The 23,006-nt window shown below is 48.2% G+C and overlaps 2 protein-coding genes across 2 annotated transcripts in view; both read left to right on the forward strand.

The window, feature by feature from the left end:
* The window catches only part of CRYBB1 (crystallin beta B1), an 18,421-nt gene extending 10,694 nt beyond the window's left edge, over positions 1–7,727 (forward strand). The window contains exons 5-6 of the mRNA XM_055254069.2: positions 4,980–5,122; positions 7,332–7,727. Coding sequence (XP_055110044.1) covers positions 4,980–5,122; positions 7,332–7,515 — 327 coding nt within the window. The 3' untranslated portion in view covers positions 7,516–7,727. The remainder of the gene's footprint in view (positions 1–4,979; positions 5,123–7,331) is intronic.
* Positions 7,728–16,832: 9,105 nt separating this feature from the next.
* TPST2 (tyrosylprotein sulfotransferase 2) overlaps positions 16,833–23,006 on the forward strand; it is a 64,487-nt gene continuing 58,313 nt past the window's right edge. The window contains exon 1 of the mRNA XM_055254062.2: positions 16,833–16,942. The gene's annotated coding sequence lies outside the window, so the exon portion shown is untranslated. The remainder of the gene's footprint in view (positions 16,943–23,006) is intronic.

Here is a 23,006-nt window from a genome sequence, read left to right on the forward strand (position 1 = left end):
CAGTGCGAGACTCCATCTCAAAAAAAAAAAAAAAAATAGAAGAGGGATACTGTAGAAACGCAGCTTGAACCTCTTAATAATAAGACAATATACTGAATTAGTTTCTTATAATATTAACTAAGTCAACTTCCAGAAGATTCAAGGTCAAAATGGTGGCGATATCTCCAAGTGATTCACAGTTTTTTCCAGAATTAAGTTGATGATGAGTCATGAACCAGCTACATCTTACTCACCAGTGTTAGTTGCTGATGGTAACCGACTTTTGTCTTCCATGATGGGAACATTTATAAGAATTTTCATGAATGTGCATTTGAGGCTATCAAGTGCCAACCACCAGCTGTTTTGACATCATCAAATTTATCTTAATGGATTATTCAAACAGATCATTCCCAATGCTTTTCACAGAATGTAAGACTGAATTATTTGCCTTCATGATGCACTCTCTGTAAGAATTCACAGATGTCTCTCCCAATCATTGAATGGTTCTTATATGCCAACCTATGTTAAGGGGTTTGTTTGGAAGAGTGATCAACCAGGCCATTTCCAGTAGCTTCTAGAAGCTTGCTATTCAACATAATAGGCACTAGCCGTATGTGGCCATTGGACACTTGAATTTTGGCTAAATGGAGATGTGTCATAAGTGTAAAATGCACATTAGGTTTTGAAAACATAGTAAAAAAAATTTTAAAGAATGTCAACAATGCATTGATATCATTATATTGGTTACATATTGAAAGTATAATATTTTAGGTACATTTGTTTAAATAAAATATGTTATTAGAAATGTTTAGAAATCTCAAAGCCTAGACCCCGCCCAGACCAATTAATTCTGAATCTCTTGGGCTGGGACTCGGGCACTGCTATCTTTTCTATGCCCTCTAAGTAGTCCGTCTGTGTGGCCAGGGCTGAGATCCAATGGTCTAATTCGGGGTGCCCAATATTTTGGCTTCCCTGGCCCACACTGGAAGAATTGTCTTGGGCTACACATAAAATACACTATCACTAATGATAGCGGATGAGCTTTAAAACAATTGCAAAAAAATCTCATAATGTTTTAAGAAAGTTCACAAATTTGTGTTGGGCCACATTCAAAGCCATCCTGAGCCACATGTGGCCTGCAGGCCGCAGGTTGAGTAAGCTTGGTCTAACCCTTCCTCTCTCTGCCCTGCCACAGTCCTGGTCCAGGCCACCGTCATCTCTGACCTGGTCAGCTTCAGCTGTCTCCCTGCTGGGTTCCCTGACTCCCTTCCAGCCCCCTGTCCTGGGAAGTTATAGGGCTCTTTTCAAAATAAAAAAATAAAAAAACCTGACCATCTTCTACTGGAACCCAGGCATTTTGGTTGGCCTGTTTCTATTTTCCCTTTTTTTTTTTTTTTTTTTGAGACACATCTAAGTCTGTCGCCCAGGCTGGAGCGTAGTGGCATGATCTGGCTCACTGCAACCTTCACCTCCCTGGGGCAAGCAATTCTCCTGCCTCAGCCTCCCAAGTAGCTGGGATTATAGGTGTGCACCACCACGCCAAGATAATTTTTGTATTTTTTGTAGAGATGGGGTTTCATCATGTTGGCCAGGATGGTCTCAAACTCCTGATCTCAAGTGATCTACCTGCCTGGGCCCCCGAAAGTGCTGGGATTACAGGCATGAGCCAGTGCGCCCAACCAGTTGGCCTGTTTCTGCCAGGCTCTGGTTCTAGGCTCTGAGTGCAAAACTGTGCATCAAACAGACTAGGTCTCTGTCTTCATGGGACTTAAGCTACCCAGGGAGGCAGCTATGGAAAACCTAATAATGGAAATCCATCTACAATTGCAAACTGTGGTAGGTGCTACACAAAGGCCGTGCAATCTAACTAGGAAAGCAGAAGCAGGAACTGGGGGCTCAGATATTGTTAGAGGTGGGAGTGGTCAGGGGGTGGTCAGGGAAGCCAGCTCCCAGAGTTTGGAAACCAACTCAGCCATGTGAAGAGCAGATGGTAAAGCCTTCCCGGGAACGGTGTGTGCAAAACTCCTGGAGCAACGATGGACTGGTGGGACCAAGAAAATTAAAGGTGGCCAACAAAGCTGCAGCAGAGGGAGTGGAGGCGAGAGGGAGGCAAGATGGGAGGGGAGGTGCTGGTGGAGGCCAGGGTCTTGTAGGGTCTCATAGGTGATGGCGAGTTTAGTCTTGACCCCTCTAGCAGTGGGGAGCCATTGACTAACAACCTTCCCAAGGCCCTCAAGACTGTAACAATAATAAGTAATCATTGTCGTACTTTTACCACTGGCTGGTAATTGCACTAAGGGCATTTGTCTTGCCATGCCCCAAAGGGTCCCCTGTGATTACATCCCTGCCTGGCACCTTGCACTTGCCTTCCTGCACCCTGGCCACACAGATATTGTTTTTGCACATTCCCACCTCCCAGCTTTTGCCTATGCCTTCTCTGCCTCAGTGCCTTCCCTCAACCCTCCTTCCCTTCTCAGCTTTGTGCACTCCTCCTTAACCTCCAAGGCCCCTCTCTAGTGTCACTTCTTCCATGAAGCCTTCCCTGATCTGCTCTCCTTTTCTCTGGAAGAATTAACAAGTTCTTTCTTCATCTATAACCTTCTACTGGAGTCTTTCACAGAAGGATGCACTTACATCCTGGGCTCTTCCTCCTAGTGGTGGTGAATAACAGTAGATAATCACAGCGCCCATTTTTAAGCACCAACTACGTACTGGGTATATTACCTGCCTTTTACATAATCCCTACAACTGTCCTATGTGACAGGCTATGATAACATGCATTTTAAAAGCAAGGAAACTGAGATTCAGAGGTAGAAAATGACTGGCCTAAGGCCACACAGCTGGGAGTTGCTGGGGCTGAGATTTGAACCCAGGTCCGTGGGTTTGAACCTAGACACTGAGGTTAGCATCACTCTGCTATTTCCTGTTCATCTCTTTGGCTCTTCAAACCCTTGGGCCTAAAACAGTGCATGATGACTTTTGAAAAGATGGATGATCCCTGCCCTCAGAAATAACAGACAAACTTTAAAAACAAGATACAGGGTCATGAAAGCATTAAAAATAAGTGCAAGCCAGAACTGAATCGTGCCCAAATTCAAGGGTGGGCCTAGTTGTTTGTTTGTTTGTTTTTTGAGACAGAGTCTTGCTCTGTCACCCAGGCTGGAGTGCAGTGATGCAATCTTGGCTCACTGCAACCTCTGCCTCCCAGGTTCAAGCGTTTCTCCTGCCTCAGCCTCCCGAGTAGCTGGGACTACAGGCGCATGCCACCACGCCCAGCTAATTTTTTTTTTTTTTTTTTTTTTTTTGTATTTTTGGTAGAGATGGGGTTTCTTCATGTTGGTCAGGCTGGTCTCGAACTCCTTGTGATCCCACCCGTCTCAGCCTCCTAAAGTGCTCGGATTATAGGCATGAGCCACCGCGCCCAGCCGGGCCTGTTTCATAGCTGGCACTCAACCGTGAGTTAAGTAGCCATGACAATCCCACAAAGCAATAGTAACCCCATTCTTTATTGTTGTTGTTGTTTGAGACAGTCTTGCTCTGTCGCCCAGGCTGGAGTGCAGTGGCACAATCTTGCCTCACTGCAACCTCTGCCTCCCAGGTTCAAGTGACTCTCCTGCCTCAGCCTCCCAAGTAGCTGGGATTACAGGCACCTGCGACTGCACCTGGCTAATTTTTGTATTTTTAGTAGAGATGGGGTTTCACCACATTGGCCAGGCTGGTCTTGGACTCCTGACCTCAGGTGATCTACCTGCCTCGGCCTCCCAAAGTGCTGGGATTACAGGTATGAGCCACCATGCCTGACAATAACCCCATTCTATAGATGGACAAACTGAGGCTCTGAAGGAGGCAGAGTAAAATGTCGAAGATCGCCAGTGCGTAAATGTCAGAGGCAGGATTTTTTTTTTTTTTTTTGAGACAGAGTCTCGCTCTGTCGCTCAGGCTGGATTGCAGTGGTGCGATCTCGGCTCACTGCAAGCTCTGCCTCCTGGGTTCACGACATTCTCCTGCCTCAGCCTCCCTAGTAGCTGGGACTACAGGCACCCACCACCATGCCCGGCTAATTTTTTTTGTATTTTTAGTGGAGACGGGGTTTCATCATGTTAGCCAGGATGGTCTTGATCTCTTGACCTCGTGATCTGCCTGCCTTGGCCTCCCAAAGTGCTGGGATTATAGGCATGAGCCACTGCGCCCGGCCTAGAGGCAGGATTTGAACCTAGATCTGTGTTCCACCAACGTTCCACGTTTCACCTGGTTTGTAAGAAGCATTTACAAAAGGGCAATTGGTTAAACTCCCGATGGCACAGGGACGCTGCTTAGGAATGAAATGTTTCTCTGAAAGGTTCTGCCCCTCCCTGGCTGTGTGATGTTGATCAATAAGCTTGACCTCTCTGAGCCTTTTTGTCCCTGATCATAATTTAAAAAATAATAAATACTTTTTTTTTTGAGACAGGGTCTTGCTCTGTCACCCAGGCTGGAGTGCAGTGGTGTAATCATAGCTCACTGCAGCCTCAACTTCCTGGGCTCAAGCAATCCTCCTGCCTCAGCCTTCCAAGTAGCTGAGACTACAGGCATGCTCCACCATGCCTGGCAAATTAAAAAAAAAAATTTTTTTTTTGAGAGACAGGATCTTGCTATGTTGCCCAGGCTGGTCTTGAACCCTTGGCCTCAAGCAATCCTCCCACCTGGGCCTCTCAAAGTGCTGGGATTATAGACATGAGCCAATAAATGCATTTATTGAGCACTTGATATATGCCAGGCATCGTGCTCAGTGCTCTATGTGGATGCACTCATTTCATCCTCACCAGGACCCTATGACGTGGGAATTGTCATCACATTTTCCTTATGTCTCCTTCGAGACTAGACAGCAGTGGTCCCCGGAGAGTCCCCCGGCAGCCTGAACAGGCTCATCTCTCTCCCTCCACACCCAGAAGGCCCCGCTAAGTTTCTTCTCTTTGTCCCATTTGTACTTCACACACCTGACCCGGCCTCTCTTTCCCCAGGACGCCCAGGAGCACAAAATCTCCCTGTTTGAAGGGGCCAACTTCAAGGGCAACACCATAGAGATCCAGGGGGACGACGCACCCAGTCTCTGGGTCTACGGCTTCAGTGACCGCGTGGGCAGCGTGAAGGTCTCCAGCGGAACGTAAGCATCCCTCCTGCCAGGTCCACATCCCCTCCTTCAAGCACAGGCAGAATCAGAGGCTGCTCCCCTTATAGGTTATAACATCAGATTCCTAGAGAAGGCCGTGGCCCCTCCCACAGTCTCCCAGTGCTGGTTTCTGGGATTCAGCCAATAGAGCTTTATTCCTCTGGGGAATAGAGTCATACTTTGAGGAATTCCAGGTCAGTGTAAACAAATCAGCTCTAAAAAGTTGTTAGATGGAGAAAATAGGAGCTGCTAAGCCTAGTTGGGGTTGAAGGAATAATCAACTAAAGGGCCGGCGCTGATGTGGATAGATGAGGCTGGATGCATCCAGGAACAGGGAATATTCAGGGAAATCAGGAGCTTCTGGGAGAATGAACAGAATGAGTTCTAAGCAGTGAATTTGCATCATAAGATGGCCCTGACCCTGCTACTGACATGCTGAGGAACTTGAGTAAGCCTAAACACTTCTCTGCCTCTCAGTGTTGCCAGCTAGGCAATGGGCACACAAAACTCCCTGATCTAAGAGTGCCCTTTCTGCTCTGAACGCTCAGGATCTGAAGCTATCAAAACAGAGTCCCATGACCTTATGTCATGAGAGTACACGGAAGGGCCGGATCAAAGGAGTCACTTTATCCATCCCCCTGCCTCCAGATGAAAATGCCAGACACCCCTGATCTCCTCTAGGTAAATGTAAGGCTCTGTCTCTCCATTCCCAGACTTGTTCTGAGCTCCTGTAACACCATCAGGGCCATGGCGTTTTTCTTGTTCCTTTCTGCCTCCCTGAAACCTATATCCCTGCCATTCAAACCATCTGAAATATACTAAGCCTTGTCTGTGAGCCAGGCACTGTGCTAGGTACACTGGGGAAAGCAGTGATGAATACAGCCAAGTTCCTACCTTCAAGGAACTTACTTGGCCTAGCAGGGGAAACCCAGATATACCTGTGAGATGGTGTCCAACAATACTAGGTAAAGAATGGGCCAGCCAGGGCAACTGTGTTGTAGGAGGTCAGAGGAGGAGAGGTTTCTAGGATTTGGCTGTGTATGTTAGGGTGGAGGGCAGGTCAAACGTTTATCTGCAGAGGCTGGAACTTAAACCAGGCTTTACAATATAGGGAGGGGGTCTGGCAGAGGCCTGGAAAGACCCTCTCAACAAAGACAATGAGAGAAGTTAGAAATTAATCACTGAAGATAACTTCTATTGAGTGCTTACTATGTACCAAGGACTGTGCTAACCACTTTAAATGAATAACTATTAAATCTTTATAACAAACCAAGGAGGTGAGTGCATTATCATCCCCATTGTACAGACAGTACACTGAGGTTCTGATACCTTATCCACCTAGATTCTCACAGCTGGTAAATCAATGGCAGAGCTAGGATTTGAACCCAGGTATGTTTGATACCAGAGTATGTGTTCCCAGCTGCTACACACCGATGCACTTACCTGCAAAGAAAACCAATTTTTTTTTTTTTTTGAGATGGAGTCTCGCTCTGTCCCCCAGGCTGGAGTACAGTGGTGCAATCTCAGCTCACTGCAAGCTCTGCCTCCTGGGTTCACGCCATTCTCCTGCCTCAGCCTCCCGAGTAGCTGGGACTACAGGCGCCCGCCACCACGCCCAGCTAATTTTTTTGTATTTTTAGTAGAGACGGGGTTTCACTGCGTTAACCAGGATGGTCTCGATCTCCTGACCTTGTGATCTGCCCGCCTCAGCCTCCCTAAGTGCTGGGATTACAGGCTTGAGCCACCGCACCGGGCCAAGAAAACCAATTTTTTGAAATAACACTTCCTCTCTTTCATTTGCTTCATTGTTAACCAGTCCCTAAGTCCTATTCTTGCTTCCTTGGATTTGTTCTCTGAGCCCTGCATCATCACGTTTAATGGGATGTGTATTCATATTCCTACCATGCACAGGCAACATGCTTAGCAAACACTTGAAGTGCATTCTCCATTTGGTCCCCCACCAACTCTCTTAATAAAACCAGGCACCGTGACCATGCTCACTTCCTAGAAAAGGAAACCGAGGCCTATCAGAGAGGCAAAGTCCTTGCCCCAGGGCACAGAGCCGGAAGGAATATAGCCAGGACAGAGGTGAAAGAGTAGCAGACTGCGGGGATCAATGAAGGACAGGCTGGTCTGGCAGGGGTCTGGGTGCCAGGCAACGAGGCAGGCTGTCTCCACTCAGTCCTTCTCACTTTCCTCTCAGATGGGTTGGCTATCAGTATCCTGGCTACCGCGGGTACCAGTACCTCCTAGAGCCTGGCGACTTCCGGCACTGGAATGAGTGGGGAGCTTTCCAGCCACAGATGCAGTCCCTGCGTCGCCTGCGTGACAAGCAGTGGCACCTCGAGGGGTCCTTCCCTGTCCTGGCCACAGAGCCCCCCAAGTGAGTTCACACCTCACTCTGCTACCTTGCCCCAACCCTTCTTCATGTTCAATTATTTCCCCCATTTTTCCCAGGCAAATAAAATTCCGTAAAGCCAAAATTTCTCCTGGATCTGTAAACAGATGTGTGCCTTGAGGTCCCCCATCGTTACTGGGATGTGACTTCCTCGCTCTTAATAATTACAACGATAATAAAAGCAGCAAACACTGAAAAGTTCTTTCTGCCTTTTATGTGAGTCTACCAAATGTGTAGGCAGAAATGAATAAGGCCAAGTTCCTGCCGTCAAGGAGGTTGCTCTGCCTAGCAGGGGAAACCCAGATACACCTGTGAGATGCTGTCCAAGGATACTAGGTAAGAGATGGTCCAGCCGGGGCATTTGTGCAGCAGGTCAGAGGAGGCAGGTTGGTTTCTGGGTCCTGAATGGATGTGTTGGGGTGGAGGACAAGTACTTGGCCTTACTCATTATGAAGACCGCACTAGGAGGTTGGTATTATACTTACTCTCATTTAACACGTGAGGAAATTGAGGTTCAGAGAGGGGAAATGATTTTCCCAAGGTGACACAGTTAGCAAGTCAAGACTTGAATTTAGGCTGTCTGGCTCCAGAGCCTGTACTCTTCAAGACAAATCTATAGATTATTTTCTAACTGTAGCCAGTTGAGCGTCCCCCTCAGGACTTTTTGCACTGTCTGCATGCCACCTGGTCTACTTTTGACAATATTTTTATTTAAATAGACTTATTTTTTGTCCTTAAATGCACTGATTTGTAAATAAATCTTTATAATGCTCCAAGAAGTGGAAAATCAGTATCATATACATAGAAAACAATCACGTAGGCCAGGCGTGGTGGCTCACCCCTGTAATCCCAACACTGTGGGAGGCTGAGGTGGGTAGTTCACTTGAAATCAGTAGTTCGAGACCAGCCTGGCCAACATGGCGAAACTCCATCTCTACAAAAATTACAAAAGTTAACCCAGCATGGTGGCGTGCGCCTATAGTCCCAGCTACTTGGGAGACTGAGGTGGCAGGATCACTTGAAGCTTCAGCTTGGGAATTCCAAGGTGCAGTGAGACATGATCATGCCACTGGACTGCAGCCTAGGCAACAGAGTGAGATCCTGTCAAAGAAAGAAAGAGAGAGAGAAGGAAGGAGAGGAGAGAGAAAGGAAGGAAGGAAGGAAGGAAGGAAGGAAGGAAGGAAGGAAGGAAGGAAGGAAGGAAGGAAGGAAGGAAGGCAATCATATAAATAAATCAAATACAATTTAAAGAAGGCCAAGTATCAAATTTCCAGCAGACACTACTGCCCGCAACCTGCTCACTCTTTGACAAAATGGGAGATTAGCCAGTGTTGAAAAGTGTGAAAGAGGGCCGGGTGCGGTGGCTCATGCCTGTAATCCCAGCACTTTGGGAGGCCGAGGCAGGCAGATCACTTGAGGTCAGGAGTTCGAGACCGCCTGGCCAACATGGTGAAACCCCATCTCTACAAAAATATAAAAAGTTAGCCAGCTGTGGTGGTGGGTGCCTGTAATCCCAGCTACTTGGGAGGCTGAGGAAGGAAAATCGCTTGAACCGGGAGGCAGAGGTTGCAGTGAGCCGAGATCGCACCACTGCACTACAGCCTGGGCGACAGAGTGAGACTCCATCTCAAAAAAAAAAAAAAAAAAAAAACTAACAAAAAAAGAAAAGTGTGAAAGATGCTTGCACCAAACTGAGACTTTTTTCCTCCTTGATTTAATCAATAAAGGTTGAAAAGAGCATCGTTTTCTTGTATCTGATTCAGTGTTATTCAATCCTGAGGCTGGGGTCCATCAAGAATCATCTCATTTGGAAATCTCTGCCAGACATTATTGTTTCCCATATCAACAGTTAATATTGATTGATGCTATTAATCATTAATCTATGCAGACAGCCTGGTGGAACGGGGTGTGGGGGTTGCTATGGATATCTTCCTGGAAGAGGGAATATCTGAAGGGGGCCTTGAAAGATGGAGCAGGAACTTGCTTGATGGAGAATAGGGGAGATGATATTCCAGGCAGAGCAAACAGCAGTGTCTCCGCTACTCCATATGGCACCTTTGTGCAAATGATAAAAAGATGCCTCTTCCTCAAGACATTTTACTGCCATCTGTTAGAAATTATTGGTATAAATCTTGGATGTCTACCATGTGAATGTGATATCCTTGTGCTGTGCCCAACATGCACAGCTGTACTTGGCAGCCCTGGAGCACCATGAACAAAGGCATAGAGGTTGAGAGAGTTGTGGTGGGCCCCAGTGAAGCTTACTGAGGTGGGAACATTAGCTTGGTGGTTGTGTGGGCAGAAGCACAGGGTGGGACGGATACACTTGTACGTCGGGAGATAAAGCTGGCAAGAAAGATAGGGCCTCATGACACCCCACCCTGTGGTTTTGCTGAGCTTCAAAGTTGAGACACCACCTCACATAATCTTGCACAGGTCTCACTCACCTTCCCTCGTCTCACTTTGATTCTCCCCACCTCAACACTCTTGGCCAGCATCTTGGACTAGAAGACAGGGCTGTCTGCGGACCAGGATTCATGGGCAGAAATCAGGAATATAAGGGTATTAACCCTGTTGTACTGTTAGAAGTTGGAAAGAACTAGGCAAATTGCTTCCATTCCCTGGGAATTGTTTTTCCCTTCTATAAAATGACAGCTCAAATACCCATCCAGCCCCAAGATTCTGAGGTTCCAAAGTTCCATGACTCTCTAAGGTTCTGATATTTATCTCTAAGCTTCTGTGATTCTCTGATTCCAAAGCCAAGCCACGTGGATCCTCATTCTAAGTTCTTAAGTTATGTAGTAAAGCTCTAAATTCTACTGCAGTGGAGTCCAGCTTCACAATGATACGAGCCCCCTGAAATTAACTTCCATAGTTCTTCACCTTCAAGGTCCTATTGTTGGTAAGATGCACTATGATTTTATAATTCCAAGAGGAAAAAGAGAAATACTACCAATCAAAATATAACACAATTGTTTTCTGATCACTCAGAATTTTTATACTTATTGAAAGAATTATTTTCAACTTATTTAGACATAACAGATTTTTTTTCAGTATATCAATCTGATAAGTCCCATAAAAGGTAAACATACTAGAAATTCATCAGTTAAGTCAGTTCTAAAACCTCTTTGCGGCCAGGCACAGTGGCTCATGCCTGTAATCCCAGCACTTTGGGAGCCCGAGGCAGGTGGATCACTTAAGGTCAGGAGTTTGAGACCAGCCTGGTCAACATGGTGAAGCCCCACCTCTATTAAAAATACAAAAAATTAGCCGGACATGGTGGTGCACACCTGTAATCCAGGTTGCTCTGGAGGCTGAGGCAGGAGAATACCTTGAATCCAGGAGGCAGAGGTTGCAGTGAGATCGTGCCGCTGCATGTCAGCTTGGGCGACAGAACAAGATTCCATCTCAAAAATAAAATAAAATAAAATCTCTTTGCATTGATAGTCCAGATTCTCGCCTGGCATGGTGGCTTATACCTATAACCCCAGCATTTTGGAAGGCTAAGGTAGGAGGATCACTTGAGCTCAGGAATTTGAGATCAGCCTGGGCAAGACGGTGAGACCTTACCTCTACAAAAAATAAAAAATAAGCTGGGTGCAGTGGTGCATGCCTGTAGTCCCAGCTACTGTGGAGGCTGAGGCAGGAGGATCCCTTGAGCCCAGGATTTCCAGGAGGCTGTGAGCTATGAATGTGCCACTGCACTCCAGTCTGGGGAACAGAGCAAGACCCTGTCTCTAAAAACAAAAAGAAGGCCATACATGGTGGCTCACGCCTGCAATCCCAGCACTTTGGGAGGCTGAGGCAGGAGGATCATTTGAGCCCAGGAGTTTGAGACCAGCCTGGGCAACACAGGGAGACTACATATCTATAAAAAATTAAAAACAAAACAGAGTCCAGGTCTTCTGGATCACTTTCATCTCACAGGCATTCTTTTTTTTTTTTTTTTGAGACGGAGTTTCACTCTTGTTGGCCAGGCTGGAGTGCAATGGCCCGATCTTGGCTCACTGCAACCTCCGCCTCCCAGGTTCAAGCGATTTTCCTGCCTCAGCCTCCTGAGTAGCTGGGATTATAGGCATGCACCACCATGCCTGGCTAATTTTTTGTATTTTCAGTAGAGACGGGGTTTCTCCATGTTGGTCAAGCTGGTCTCAAACTCCCAATCTTAGTTGATCCTCTTGCCTCGGCCTCCCAAAGTGCTGGGATTACAGGCGTAAGCCACTGCGCCTGGCCTCACAGGCATTTTAAAATGTGCATATTAGCATCACTGAAACAAGATATGTACACTTGGCAAAATAAACACCAGAAGAAAATAACAATTAAAGTCATTTTATATTTAATGTATTGTTTGCTAATGAATTTATGAATAAACAAAATGCCTTGTAATAACAAAGGAGGACATATAAAATTATAAGCAAAAAATAAAGAATAAAGACTAAAAGAAGCAAGTTAAAGAAAATAACATGTAGTAAGGCTGAGAGTGAGTGTGACTTAGGAACCATAAACCTGGTGTTCCTTCCATGGGTCCTAGTTTCAACATATCTCTCAAAACATGAGCATCTCACCACCTGGAGCAGAATTTCAGAGCTTAAAGATAAGCCACACTTTTGCCTTCAAACCAAAACTAAGGTTTCATTTCATCAGGTGCTCAACCCAAGAAATCGTGATGAGTCCAAGTCTAATATTGACGGAAACCACTGAAGCTGGACTTCCCAAGGGGCTATGTTGCCTTCAGCCTTTTTGGGGACTTCTCCAAGGCAATTTTGACTGCTCTAAATGCTGGCTTTTTATTTGTTTGTTTTTGTTTTTTGTTTTTTGTTTTTAAGCTAGAGTCTCATTCTATTGCCCAGGCTGGAGTGCAGTGGCACGATCTCAGCCCACCACAACCTCCACCTCCCGGGTTCAAGCAGGAGTGTCCCTAAACACTGGCTTTAAAATACAATGCCTGACAAAATTGGGGACTTCATATTGTTTCAAGGCTAGATAGATCCCAGCTTGTGAATCTTTCAGTCTCAGGCCTTTGGAAAGGCAAAGCATCTTGATTATGAGAGAGCGGCTCTCATTCTCATCGACAAGAGGCAACCCATAATCTTCTAGACACTGGAGCACAAGCCCAACGCCAGCAGTGTGTATATGTGGGGTGGAGGCAGGAGGATCACCCAGAGGCATTGAATGCTTTTGTGCCAGCATGAGATGCTGATAGATACACAGCAACTGGGCTCTGGGGAAAAGACACGGTTCCAGGGTGCCCTGCAGAGGTTCTAAAGAGATGAGCCTTGTTAGAGCCACATTTCCATGACAGCCAGTCGCCTGGGTCACATACTCAGGATCAATGAATGCTTTGTGAAGCCTGGATCCCCAGCTAGGAATAATACTACACCCTTCCAGCAGAAGAAAACCTGCTCACTTACTTTTACTTCCTGCCCACTGCCGAGCCACTGCCTTCTATCAGTGTACTAGAAAGGGTCAGAGAGACCTGAGTTTGCATTCCAGCTCTGACAATTACCAGCTATTATCCTTAGCCAAATCAGATTACCTGCTGGAGCCTCTGTTTCCACATCTGTAAAATGGGAGTAATGATAATAAAACACCAAAAGCTTGGAAAGGGTAAATGATCAGCTTAAATACAATAATTATAAGGTGTTTAGCATATAGCAAGCACCTGAATAAAGTGTTTTTTGTGGTTGGGCATGGTGGCTCACACCTGTAATCCCAGCACTTTGGGAGCCCAAGACAGGTGGATCACTTGAGGTCAGGAGTTGGAGACGAGCCTGGCCAACATGAAGAAATCCCATCTCTACTAAAAATACGAAAATTAGCCAGGCATATTGGCACATGCTTGTAATCCCAGATACTCAATAGGCTGAAGCAGGAGGACTGCTTGGACCCAGGAGGCGGAGGTTGCAGTGAGCCGAGATCACACCATTGTACTCCAGCCTGGGCAACAGAGTGAGACTCTGTCTCAAAAAAATAAATAAATAAAATAAAAATAAATAAAGTGGTTTTTAAAAAATTTTTAATTAAAAAAAAAGTAGAGACAAGGTCTCACCATGTTGCCCAGGCTGGTCTCAATCCACTGGGTTCAAGCTATCCTCCCTCTTCAGCCTCCCAAAGTGCTGGGATTACAGGAGTGAGCCATTGAGCCTGGCCTAAAGTGTAGTTATTGACATAGCATCAACCTCATTCTCTTGAAGTCAGAGCTGCAAAGAATTTTTGGATCAATGTGTATTATGCTACATCTATTCTTCCTGCTTTTGATAAATATTGACTGAAGACCTCTTAAGTACTGGGTTTTGCCTAGATACTGGGAAGACAGGTTGGGGGGGAAGACAGAAGAGGTGTCTGCTCTAGGTGTTCCCAGCTGAAGATGCAGACAGGAGGAATGAATTATTTTGTCTGCCTTCAAAGTCACATCAAATTCCTGGGCTGCACAGTCTGGTGTCTGGTCCACCACGATGTCCTGAGGGGCAGTTAGCCTTCCTCAAGGAGGCGACAGAGAGATTGAGACCTGGAAAGGTTCACTGAGCTAGGGGTACTGAGAGGAGAAGTCCCAACCTAGACAACGAGACGATCATTCTGATCCTCCTCCTTAGCCTCTCAACTGAGATCTGCCAATTCTTTCTTCCAAACATCTCTGGAACCAAAATGCCTCCTCCATGCCCACATCCCCTCTCTGGGTTCCTGAATTATTTCAACACCGTCCAAACCAGTTTCTGCCTGTTTCTTCTTCATGCAGCACCAGAGGGATCTTTGCAGAAAGTCAGGCTCACCATGCCCTTCCCCTGTCGAACACCCCTGTCTCTCCATCACCGCAAGAGAAAAGCCCCGACTCCTTCCCACGGCCCACAAAGCTCTGCAGCATCCAGCCCTGCAGACACCTCTGATCTCTTCTCTCACCTCCACCACATCCTGTCCACTCTGCACTTCATGCAAGGCCCCACACTCGCTTCCTTCCTGCTAGGCCTTTGCACCTGCTGGATTCTGTGACCAGTGCACTCTTCCAAGGATCCCCACCCATGCCTCTGGCATATATACACCCCTGGCCCTCCCTCCCTGGACCAGGTTAATCTCTGCTGCTCCTGCCTCATCAGTTACAGGTGCTCACTTCACTGTGAAGGCTTGTTGAAGGATCTAGCTTCCCCAACTTGGACCTTTGTCCTCCTGTTAGCTGCTGAATCTGTGCCTAGCACAGAGAGCTCAGGAAATGCCATTGCTAGAATGTTATTAAACAAATGCCCCCATTCAGACCTCTTCCTCTGATCTCCATTTTTTTCATCCACAAAAGGACATTATAAGACACCCTGCTGGTGTTTAATTTATGTGTCTATCAGATCAGTCATATGAAGTCTCTAACATGCACGCAATAAACACTATGTAATGTTGTTGTATTGTTTCCAGACCAGTAATGGCTGGCTCCATGGAGGCAGCTTTATCAGTCCCAGCATTTTCCATATGGCAAGCACTATTTATTGGACACATGAATGAATGAATGAATGACCAATGAATGAACACATGGCTGGCCATGGGCAAATTACTTAATAATATCTGTGTGCCTTAGTTTCTGTGTGTGTGTGTGTGTGTACTCACCCAGGATGGAGTGCAGTGGTGCGATCTACACTCACTGTAACCTCTGCCTCCTGGGTTCAAGCGATTCTCGTGCCTCAGCCTCCCGAGTAGGGGAAATTACAGGTGAGCAGCACCATGCCCTGCTCATTTTTTTTTCTTTTTTTTCTTTTTGAGATGGAGTCTCACTCTGTCGCCCAGCTGGGAGTGCGGTGGCGTGATCTTGGCTCACTGCAACCTCCGCCTCCTGGGTTCAAGCGATTCTCCTGCCTCAGCCTCCTGAGTAGCTGGGACTACAGGCATGCACCACCATGCCCAGCTAATTTTTGTATTTTTAGTAGAAACAGGGTTTCACCACATTGGTCAGGCTGGTCTTGGATTCCTGACTTGGTGATCCACCCACCTTGGCCTCCCAAAGTGCTGGGATTACTTTTTTTTTTTTTTTTTTGAGACGGAGTCTCACTTGTTGCCCAGGCTGGAGTGCAGTGCGATCTCAGCTCACTGCAACCCTTGCCTCCCAGGTTCAAGCGATTCTCCTGTCTCAGCCTCCTGAGCAGCTGGGACTACAGGCATGTACCACCACACCCGGCTAATTTTTGTGTTTTTAGTAGAGACAGGGTTTCGCCATGTTGGCCTGGCTGGTCTCAAACTCCTGACCTCATGTGATCCACCCATCTTGGCCTCCCAAAGTCATTTTCATATTTTTATTAGAAACAAGGTTTCACCATTTTGGCCAGGCTGGTCTTGAACCCCTAGTCTCAAGTGATCCGCCCACCTCGCCTCCCGAAGTGCTAGAATCACAGGTGTGAGCCACCGCATCTGGCCCAGAAACTTATTTTAAACAGATAATATATACATATGGCAAATAGAAAGTTAAAAGAGAACAAAGAACCAAAGTTCACAGTGAAAAGTAAGCCTGCATGCCTACCCTACCTTTTCTTCAGGTATTCAATGCACAAGCATATGATGCATAGATAGGTCTTTTATTTTTCCAATTTTACACATGAAGAAGCAGAAGCACTGAAAGGTTATAGAACTTAGACTGTGCTGAGATTTATCAGTCAGGAGTTTTGTTTCATGTGTGTATATCAGGGCTTCACAACCTTTACGCTATTCGGCACTTTTTGCCGGGTTTTTTGGGGGGCTAGTGGCAGGGCCGGGGTGGAAAGGGTGTCCTATGCACCGCAGGATGTTTAGCAGCATCCCAGGCCTTACTCACTAGATGCCAGTATCGCCTCTCCACTTCCCCAGTTATGACAACCAAAAATGTCTTCAGAGATTGCCAAATGTCGTGGTGGTGGAGGGATGTCAGGGCAAAATCCCTGATAAATGGAGAGAATGTGGTATATCCACAAACCCCCCCCCAAAACCACTGGTGTGTATGACTATACATCAGACCACCCCTTTCCTTTTTCTGTGTTTTACACAAACAGTAGCACAAATACACTCCCCCGCAGGTCTACTTTTCTTTTCTTATACCACTTTTTGGTGATCATTCCACTTCATTGCTTACAGGCAGAAAGGAACTTCTCTTAAACAGAACTGTCCGGGAGAAGTGGTGAGCTGCCCGTCCCAGGGGTAAGCCAGCGAGCAGACAGGGTCTTCCAGGGCGGCGGGGCGGGGCTCCCGGGGCGAGCCTCCGGGAAACTCCCCTGCCAGCCTCTGCTCACCTCGCGGTCGCCAGGCGCAGTGGAGGGGATGGGGCGGGGCGGGGCCGCGTATCGGGCCCGCCCCCGTACGTCACGTCGGCGCGGCCCCGCCCCCGCGCGGGCACCTCCCCCTTCCCCGGCTGGGGCGGCTGGAGAGCCGGGAGTCGCTGGGTGCGCGGGGCTGCCTCGCCGCGCCTTGCCACGGTAGGTGGCCCTGGGGCAGCAGGGGGTGGCCTCGGGCTGCAGCCGGGGGCGCGGGCTCGGGGCCGTGCGGGTCGGCCTCGGGCGCCTGGCAGCCCTCCGTCCTGGCGGCTGCCTCCGGGCCCGGCGCGACTGCTCGGGCTCCGGGGCTGGGAGCTGGGATCTGGGAGGCAGGCAGGCGGCGCGGGCGGGCGGTTCTGGGATACGCACCCGCTCGGCGTCCCGAGCGCTTTCCGCGGGGTGCGGCACCCACCGGGCCCCAGTTACCGCGCTTCCCGCTTCGGACCCAGCGCCTGGGAGACGCTCAGCGTCCGTTGGGGGGGACTGGGGGGGAGGGCGGCGCGTCCCCGCCTTCGGAGTCCCCAACCCCGCCCAGGCGCGCGGGGACCCCCAGGCGGGCGTCAGGGCGCGTGGAAGTTAACTTGCAGCAGCCGTGGAGTTGCGAGGAGCGTCAGAAGTGGAGGCGTTGGGGGCGGAAATCGTCGGCTGGGGAGGTGGGCGCTGGGAGCACGGGGTTGGGGAGCCCTAGTGAACTTGGAGGTCACTGGTGGGGAGCGGAGAGGAATTTGACCCGAGGATCCCACCCCCGCCCCCAACCTCCCGCTGTAACCTCCGCTTCTCAGTGTGAGCTGGATGGGAGGTGCCCGGAAAGCCGGGGCTGGGACGGGTAGCAGGGGACGAGGAGCATGGGCTCAGAGGCTGAGCACGCCTGACCTGGCAGAGTCGTTGTTAGATGGGACAGAGGTCGAGGTCTGGCATTCCCACTCAAAGGCCCGTTCCCTAGGGAAGGAACCATCCACGTCAGCACAGTCAGTAGAAAGCACCGTGCCTAACATCTTGCCCCGTTCCCCTTTTACAGATGGGGAGACTGAGGCTTGGAGAGGTCACCTGCCCGTGACCCTAGGACCGACAGCTAGGATGTGGCAGAGCTGAAACTCACTCACAGGCCTCCTGACTTAATGTCCTTGGGGATGTTGAGGAGGCGGGCTGTTGAACTCCTACTTATCCTAGAGAAGCCCCCTCAAGCAGCACCTCCTCCAGGAAGCCTTCCATGGCATTCTCCTGGTATTGTTGGGTGCTTCCTGTTTTGAACCCCACAGAGTTAGCCAGCCCTTTTTCTCACTTCCCAAGAGACATTCCCTTGCATGTCTGTCTGCCAGACCGGTCTGTGGGTGGACACGTCTCCCTAGCCTCCTTGTGATAACCCTTTCATCTCAGCAGGGTGGTCTGCTGGTAAGGGGAGGCTTCTGGATTTGAACAGATCTGTGACTCACACCGGATTTAGGAGTGATGTGGCCCAGGCGACCCATTTTCCTTCCGATCTAGCCTCAGTTTCCATAACTGTAAAGCTGGGTTTATTTCGTTGTCCTAAAGGAATTGTTGCGTCATTTCTGAATCCCCCCACCCCACTGAACCCCGATTGTACTATTATTTACTTAATATATATCTTTGTATCACCTGATTTTTAAAAATCTCATGCAAACTTTTGTATAACAGCTTTGTTGAGATACAGTTCACATACCATACAATTCACCCTTTTAAAGTATATGTTTCCGTAATTTTTAGGATGTTCAGAGTTGCGCAGCCATCACCACTGTCTAATTTTAGAACATTTTTATCATGCCCAAAAGAAACGCTGTTTCGTGGTCACTCCCCAATCCTTTCTTCCCCTATCTGTTGGCAACCACTTACTGACTCTCAAATTCTCTGTGAATTTGCCTGTGCTGGACATTTCATATAAATGCAGTCATATACTATGTGGCCTTTTGTATCTGATGCTTTTCACTTCAGAGAATGTTTCTAAGGTTCAGCCCCTTGCAGCCTGTATCAGTACTTCATTCCTTTTTTTTTTTTTTTTTTTAAGTACTTCGTTTCTTTTTATGGCTGAATAATACTCTATTATGTGGATATACCACATTCTGTCCATTTGTCAGTTGATGGATGTTTGGGTTGTTTCTAATTTTTGACTATTATGAATAATACTGCTATGAACATTCATGTGCAGGTCTTTGGACATACATTCTCAGTTCTCTCAGGTATATTTCTAGGAGTGGAATGATTGGATCGTAAGGTAACTTTAGGTTTCACCTTTAAATATTTTTTTAATTTGTTTTATTATTTATTTATTTATTTATTTTGTAGAGGTAGGGGGTCCCACTATGTCGCCCAGGCTGGTCTCGAACTCCTGGTCTCAAGCAATCCTCCTACCTCAGGCTCCCAAAGTGCTGGGATTATAGGTGTGAGCCACCGCACCCAGGTTTAACCTGTTGAGGACCTGCCAGACTATTTTTCCAGAACAGCTGTACCATTTTATATTCCCACCACCAGTGTATGAGGGTTCCAATAATTTTAAATACATTTAGTGTTCTCTGAAGCAGTCATAACCCTTGAGATCACTGGCTTTGATGTGTTAGTTATAAACTATTTTCAGGCGGGGCGCGGAGGCTTACGCCTCTAATCCCAGCACTTTGGGAGCTAAGGTGGGCAGATCACCTGAGGTCAGGAGTTCGAGACCAGCCTATCCAACGTGGTGAAACCCCATCTCTACTAAAAATACAAAAATTAGCCAGGTGTGGTGGCACGCACCTGTAATCCCAGCTGCTCGAGAGGCTGAGGCAGGGGAACCACTTGAACCCAGGAGGCGGAGGTTGCAGTAAGCCAAGATCAATCATACCACTGCACTCTGGCCTGAGTGACAGAGCAAGACTCTGTGAAAATACTGAAGCAAGGAGAGGCAGTGTAGGACCCAGTGGCTTACAGAGCCCACCGCAGGAGCTGGCACACAGTATTAAGAGGGAGTGAAAGGAAGGTGGAAGCTACTTGGATCTTCCCACCCCAGGCCAGCCCAGAGCCCCCTTGCCAGCTGAGGCTTTGTGGAGGCCAGGGAGACCCTCCATGGCTCTCCTAGACCATAACTGAAGGGGAAGACTTGTCCCTTGACCCCAAAACTAAGTCTAGTCCTGCTCACACCCTATCCGGACCCCCCCACGCTACTCTGAAGGTAACCTCTCTGAGTGGCCACAGGAGTGTCCTATGTGAGTTGCTGCTTATTTCAAGAGGGGCCACCCCCCAGGCCTGAGATAAGCAGTCCTGAGTTACAGACGCTTCATCTGTGAACATTCTGCACACACATCTTCCCCCTCCTCTCAGCATCTTCCCCACCCCTAGGACCCTATGTTTCTTCCTTCACGCTCTTTGCTTCAGCAAGAGGCTGCACCGGAAGAACTCAGGTCAGAACCTAGCATTTTCACAGAGGAAGAGTTCCTTGTAGGTAGTTAGTTCACCCCAGCTTGAACCTGTACTCTGCTGGTTCAGGAACTTAGACCAGCACTTATCTGCGTGTTCCTGTTTCCTGACAACTTGGTTCATCTGGGCAGCTGCTGTTTGGGAATGGTGTTAAGACCACGCCTCCCAGCCGCTGTATCTGGCACCTTGTGACTTTATTCTTTTTTCCATACTTGCCTTTGCTTGTCCTTTTAAAATCCTGAATTCCTGTGCATTAAGAAAGCAGCCTAGGCCGGGTGCATGGCTCATGCTTGTAATCCCAGCACTTTTGGAGGCTGAGGTGGGTGGATTGGTTGAGCCTAAGAGTTCGAGACCAGCCTGAATAACATAGTGAAACTCCATCTCTACAAAAAATACAAAAATTAGCCAGGCGTGGTGGTGCGCACCTGTATTCCCAGATAGTCGGGAGGCCGAGGTGGAAGGATCGCTTGAGCAGAGGTTGCAGTGAGCTGAGATCGCACCACTGCACTCCAGCCTGGGCAACAGGGCAAGACTGTAGGGTATTAGGTCAATACACAAAAATCAATTAAATATTAAAAAAAAAAAAAGGAAAGAAAGCAGCCTAGGGACATGAAGACAGAGTGGGAAGGCTCCCTAGGCAAGGAACTGCCACTCTCTGGGTCTCAGTGTATCCTACTGAGGAATGGGCATAGACCATTCAGAACTAAGATGTGGTGGTACCTTGGGATCGGTTAGGCTGTTGAAATGTATTATTATTATTATTATTATTATTATTTTTGAGACGGAGTTTCGCTCTGTTGCCCAGGCTGGAGTGCAGTGGCGTAATCTCGGCTCACTGCAAGCTCTACCTCCCGGCTTCACGCCATTCTTCTGCCTCAGCCTCCCGAGTAGCTGGGACTACAGGCGCATGCCTGACTAATTTTTTTGTATTTTTAGTGGAGACGGGGTTTCACGGTGTTAGCCAGGATGGTCTCGATCTCCTGACCTTGTGATCCGCCCGCTTCGGCCTCCCAAAGTGCTGGGATTACAGGCGTGAGCCACCACGCCTGGCCTGAAATGTATTATTGATGTGACTTTGTGGGTGTATTTGTAGCAAGAGTGGCAGATCAGATATAGCTTCACAGCCTGGGGTTGGTGACCAGAATGTACTTTTTTGGAAAAATGGGTGTGGCTTGTGTGGCTTTAATGCCCCATGTGGCACCAGGGAAGCTTCTCTGGGTAGCAGCAGCTCCTGCTCCCCGACTTGCTGCCTATTCCTATTGCTTGCAAGTCCCCGTGCTCTCTGAGGACACACATGTACCTGGTCTGGGGCCCCTCCAGAGATCTGGGATGACTATCCCCTCCCCTGTCACTTCTCAGGTCTCCCCCACCCTGGACTGCAGCTGGAGGAGGATTTGTGGGAATGATTCATTCAGAGCTGCCTGAGATCTTGGCCAAGCCCCAGAAATTGCTGGGAAGGACCTCAGAGGGCAGTGCCCACAGGCCCTAGGGAATGTCTGGGGCTGATGGCCCAGGGAGAAACGTCTTATCCTATGTGCTCAGATGGCTGGCAGCCAGCCCGTCTGCCGAGTGACTTTTTGTATCAGTAAGACTTTTGACCAGGGCTTCTGCAGCCAGAAAGCAGGCAGGCAACCCAGAAAGCAGGCAGTGTGATAGGGAGCTAGGCGCACTGGCCTGTATTAGAATCCAGGTGCTCCACATCTTTCTGGGGCTGTTGGCTGTTTCTCTATGCGTTGGTTTTCTCATCCACTGAATGCAGGTATAAGTAGGACCTATCTTCCAGGGGTGCTGGATGGAAGGGAATGGTGGTAAAGCACTTATCTTGGTACCAGGCAAAAGCTGAGGCCCTGGGGTTAAACAGGCTCTTTGGAATTTTGAACATGTTCGTTTGTGAACCTTAGTTCCTCTGTCTGTCAAAAGGCAACAATTATAAATGCAGCCAATATCAACAGGGCTTGCTGGGTGCCAGACACCGTTCTAGGCACTGTATGTGCCTTAACTCATTTAATTCCCCCAACAGCCATATGATGTGAACAGGCTGAGGCTCAGAGAGGTGAAGTAGTTTGCAGAAGGTCACCCAGCTAGGAAGTGGGAGACATAGGATTTGGATCCAGAGTCTCTCTTTTTCTTTGTTTTGTGTTTTTTTGTTTGTTTTGAGACAGGGTCTTGCTGTGTTGCCTAGGCTGGAGTGCAGTGGCACAATCATAGCTCACTATAACCTTGAACTTCTGGGCTCAAGCGATCATCCCACCTTGGCCTCGCAAGTGCTGGGGTTACAGGTGTGAGCCACCACACCCAGCCCAGACTCTGCCCTCTGAATTCTCATTCTTACCCCTCCTTGATATCCCATCTTAAGGCCTAGCACATAGAAAACGCACAGAAAATGTCAGGTGTTGTTATAACTATTCTGAATAAATATTGATCCACTCTCCATCCTTCTGTCCACACTCCTTCCCTGATGGACAGAACATGCAGGGCTCTTGGCCTGTAAAGTCCAGATTCCCACCCACTCCTCCCTACTCGCTCTGTTCCTCCCACTCCCACACTCTCATGCACAGCAGAGCTTGGAAGCAGCCAAGTCCCAACTCTTCCTCCAAATTGCTGTGTGACATTGGGCAAGGAGCTTCCCCTCTCTGAGCCCCAGTTTCCGTACATGTTAAATGGGTGAGTTTACCCTGCCGCATGTTTTTTGTTGAGCTCCCATGCTATGTGTGTGTTTTTAAAATTGAGTCAACATCCAAACATTTCTGGAGAAAAATTCTGATTTCTCATTTCTCTTGGAAACCCAGGCCAAACTGGAGTGGCCTGAAGCTGCCCCGTA

Source organism: Symphalangus syndactylus, chromosome 18 (assembly GCF_028878055.3).
Source record: "Symphalangus syndactylus isolate Jambi chromosome 18, NHGRI_mSymSyn1-v2.1_pri, whole genome shotgun sequence".
In the NCBI taxonomy this organism is placed as follows: Eukaryota; Metazoa; Chordata; class Mammalia; order Primates; family Hylobatidae; genus Symphalangus; species Symphalangus syndactylus.